General features: G+C 47.0%; 1 protein-coding gene across 1 annotated transcript in view; it reads left to right on the top strand.

Annotated features, from left to right (window-relative positions):
* The first annotated feature begins 2,938 nt into the window (after positions 1–2,938).
* The window catches only part of triob (trio Rho guanine nucleotide exchange factor b), a 70,159-nt gene continuing 69,232 nt past the window's right edge, over positions 2,939–3,865 (top strand). The window contains exon 1 of the mRNA XM_076280146.1: positions 2,939–3,415. Within this exon, the coding sequence (XP_076136261.1) occupies positions 2,945–3,415 (471 nt within the window). The 5' untranslated portion in view covers positions 2,939–2,944. The remainder of the gene's footprint in view (positions 3,416–3,865) is intronic.

Consider the following 3,865-nt stretch of genomic DNA (forward strand, 5'->3'; position numbering starts at 1 on the left):
TAGTCAGTGTGGTTGTGTGTGGGCACAGCCTCTCGTTTAGCTCTGCTGACGCAGAAGAACACACTCAGACAGAATGACTCATAGCAACAGCAACCAGCTGCCAGTGGAACCCAACCACACCTGCACCTACCTGCATCTACCTCATCACAGCACACAGCATTCCCACACCAGTACCTCAGTCCGCTAGGCACCAGACAGCCACTAGTAGGTACCCGCCAAAGCACACCTGCACCTACCTGTATCACGGCACACAGTGGGTGTGTTCGAAACGGGTAAAGTTGCTGCCTTTTAAGATATCTAACTGGGGAGCGAGGCAGCAAGTGCGGTTCGAAACCGAAAAAACTAATTCTGCTGCCTTAGAATTCCCAAATAACAGTCATTTTTGGAGGCAGCATCGATGCACACTTTATGCTCCCTCCTACCCATAATCCCTTGCGGCAACGTCTGAAACAGCTGTGAAAGGTAAACAAACATGGTGGATGACATCGGTAATGGCTGCTGAATCTGTTTAAAATGTCATTTGTGTGACCTTATTTTGCTTAGATTTGCAGATTTGAGATGAGAAATAAACAATTTACTATCTGATTATGCCATTGTTGTAACCATTAAAAGCGTCTGGTCTGATATATCTGCCGGCCGTAAAACTAATTTATACCGTTAGCCTGCTAGCTTACGTAAGCTAATTTAGTTTAACGTCAGGCCTTTGCTAACGTCATACCGTAGTGTTAACCAAAGATTCTAGAGTGCTACGCTCATTTTTAAAAGATGCATTTAATCCAAAGTCATGTCTAGTGAGACAGCTCTCTAAGTAGGGAGGGAGGCAGTAGGCAGCTGTCTTCCGTTTCAAACAGACCCAGTGTCCTCATACCAACATCAGCAACAATCACATTATCATGATGATTACAGCACAAGCAACATCACATGACTATTGCTCTGAGTCAAGCTATTAAGCCAACATTTTAGGAAATTAGCTTATTCGCCCTCTCCCCCAGCATTAGATAAGATGATACATACCCTTCTCGTCTCTGTGTGTGCAGTAACTCAGTCTGACACACCCACCGTTAGCCTAGCTTAGCATAGCTCATAGAGGTGGTCAGAAACGACTTGCCTATAGCTCCCCAAATGTACAAAATTGCTGCCACCAAGAATTGTGGGATACTGTTATCTCTTTTTCATTCATAAATATGCTTTACGTAATAAGATGGGAAGCATTAAAGCACCTCTCCTCAGCAGTTAGAGCATAGCCCTATGCTCTCAAAATGGCTGCCCCTCCATACTCTTGGGTCATCTCACTCAGAACCTTCCTAAGCAAAGAAGAATATTGGACTGCAGCCACAGTAAACCAGGTTTCTTTTTCTGCCCTTGCTTTCTGCACCTCACAAGCATAGGACAGGACTGAATTGGACACAACACAACTCACACACAGCACCACAGGCATATGATGCAGTTGTCACAGACTCATCTGTAACAGCAGAGGCTACTGTATATCACAACGAGGCACAACACACACTACAGAATACAACAGCAAGGAGATTCCTTCTTAACATAAAACAAACAGACACCAAACAACACTGGACTGGACTCAGAATGCAGGGAAAGTTGGCATGCCTACACTTTGCCGACCACTCCGTTTCACACTCCATGTTCACAAATGCCGCTGTTGGGGAGGACATCCTCTGTTTCACTGTCAAAGCCAGACTGCAGGTGCTACCCACCAAATACAACCTTGCATTATGGTACCCTGCAATCCACCATCCACACTGTATAATGCACTCAGACTCTGACCATCACCTCGAATCAGTTGCCCATATTGTCAATGGCTGTACTATGTACAAAGGACTTTATACTGCACGCCACGACCGGATTGTTAACCTTATTGCTAACACTGTTAAGGATGTACTTCCAGATAATGTGACCATGTACAAACATTCACGTATTATGCCAGAATGGTTTAACAGCTCCACTGATGTGTTTTGTAACATCCCTAACACCCCTGATGCTGTGTTTTTAGACCGAGGCAGAAGGGAAGTACTTATACTTGAAATAGGATGTGTGTACGATCTCTACATGGACATGACTTTTAATGACAAAATCATGAAGTACCAACCCATACGGACAAAACTATGTGACCTAGGCTATCAGTGCAAGCTAGTGGTGTTGATCTTTGGCAGCTTGGGGCATGTCCACAAACTTGTTTCCAGTGGGTTAAGGCTGGCAGGGCTCTCCAGCAGAAAAATAAAACAGCTAGCAAAGTTTTGCTCCATATCTGCAGTTATAGGCAGCCTTGCAGTATGGCGCAGGAGATGTTTTTTGTACCCCTGAATATCATTGAGTGACAAAGCCCTATCTTATCTCTTGAAATATTTGAATCCTGTCTATTGTAATATGATTTGTGGATTTAAATAAATAATTAAATGTGTGTGTGTGTGTGTATGAGTGACAAGGTTGTTTTCTCTCATCTGCAGACCTACATGGTGACAGTGGAGGAGCTGTGTGAGGTTGTGTGTGTGTGCATATGTGTCTGTGTGTGTGTGTGTGTGTGTGTGTGTGTATGAGTGACAAGGTTGTTTTCTCTCATCTGCAGACCTACATGGTGACAGTGGAGGAGCTGTGTGAGGTTGTGTGTGTGTGTGAGTGATTATGTTGTTTTCTCTCATGTCCAGACCTACATGGTGTCTGTGGAAGAGCTGTGTGAGGTTGTGTGTGTGTGTGTGTGTGTGTGTATGAGTGACAAGGTTGTTTTCTCTCATCTGCAGACCTACATGGTGACAGTGGAGGAGCTGTGTGTGTGTGTGTGTGTGTGTGTGTGTGTGTGTGTGTGTGTGTGTGAGTGATTATGTTGTTTTCTCTCATCTGCAGACCTACATGGTGACAGTGGAGGAGCTGTGTGAGGTTGTGTGTGTGTGTGAGTGATTATGTTGTTTTCTCTCATGTCCAGACCTACATGGTGTCTGTGGAAGAGCTGTGTGAGCTGGTGGATCCGTCCCAGCTGACCCCAGAGCTGGGCGGCAGCCTGCTCTACGAGCACGAGGCCTGGCTGGAGCAGCGCATGGCCTTCGAGAGCTTCAGCGGCGACGCCACCCGCATCCTGGGCCGTCTGCAGGACGCGCTGGGTCCTCAGCGCCCTCTGGTGGCCGAGGCGGGCGGCGGCGGCAGCTCCGCACGGCGCAGCATGGACGAGCTGGCTATGCTGCGGAGCCGCGTCACCGACGGCGAGCTGCGCGAGCTCGAGGCCGAGGGCCGGCGCCTGCTGCAGCGTCTCCACGGCAACGACCCCCACAACCTGGCGGCCAAGGTGTCGGCGCAGGTGGAGCGCGTGCAGGACGCCAGGCTCCACGTGCATCAGGTGTGGCAGCTGCAGAAGCACCAGGACCAGAGTCTGCAGCTGCGCATGTATGAGCAGGATGTCCAACAGGTGTGTGTGTGTGTGTGTGTGTATGCATATGTGTTTGTGTGTGTGTGTGTGTGTGTATGCATATGTGTGTGTGTGTGTGTGTGTGTGTGTGTGTGTGTGTATGCATATGTGTGTGTGTTTCATGACGAGAATTCTCGGTCTAACCGTTCATGTGCCGTTGAAACGGCGTAAATAGACGACCCATCAGGCCAGCACTACAAATCCGAGCGTGGTAAACAAAATCAGATATTTCAAATCTACACACCTATGGCTACTGAAAAATGTAAGGTTAATTTAGCAAATGTTATTTTGAAGTGTTAAAAAACATCGTTGTTTTAGAATTTCTGAACAAAAGTGGTGATAATTGGGGGTGTTACGATATGGAATATGTATTTGTGTGTGTGTGGGTGTGTGTCCATTGTGTGTGTGTGTTCGTTCTCTACTGGATGTGTATAATTGTGTCTTCACTAT

The sequence above is a fragment of the Alosa pseudoharengus genome, unplaced genomic scaffold (assembly GCF_046254945.1).
Source record: "Alosa pseudoharengus isolate Yale_2024_CS ecotype anadromous, Long Island Sound unplaced genomic scaffold, YU_APseudo_1.1 YU_APseudo_1.1_scf_12, whole genome shotgun sequence".
Lineage (NCBI taxonomy): Eukaryota > Metazoa > Chordata > Actinopteri > Clupeiformes > Clupeidae > Alosa > Alosa pseudoharengus.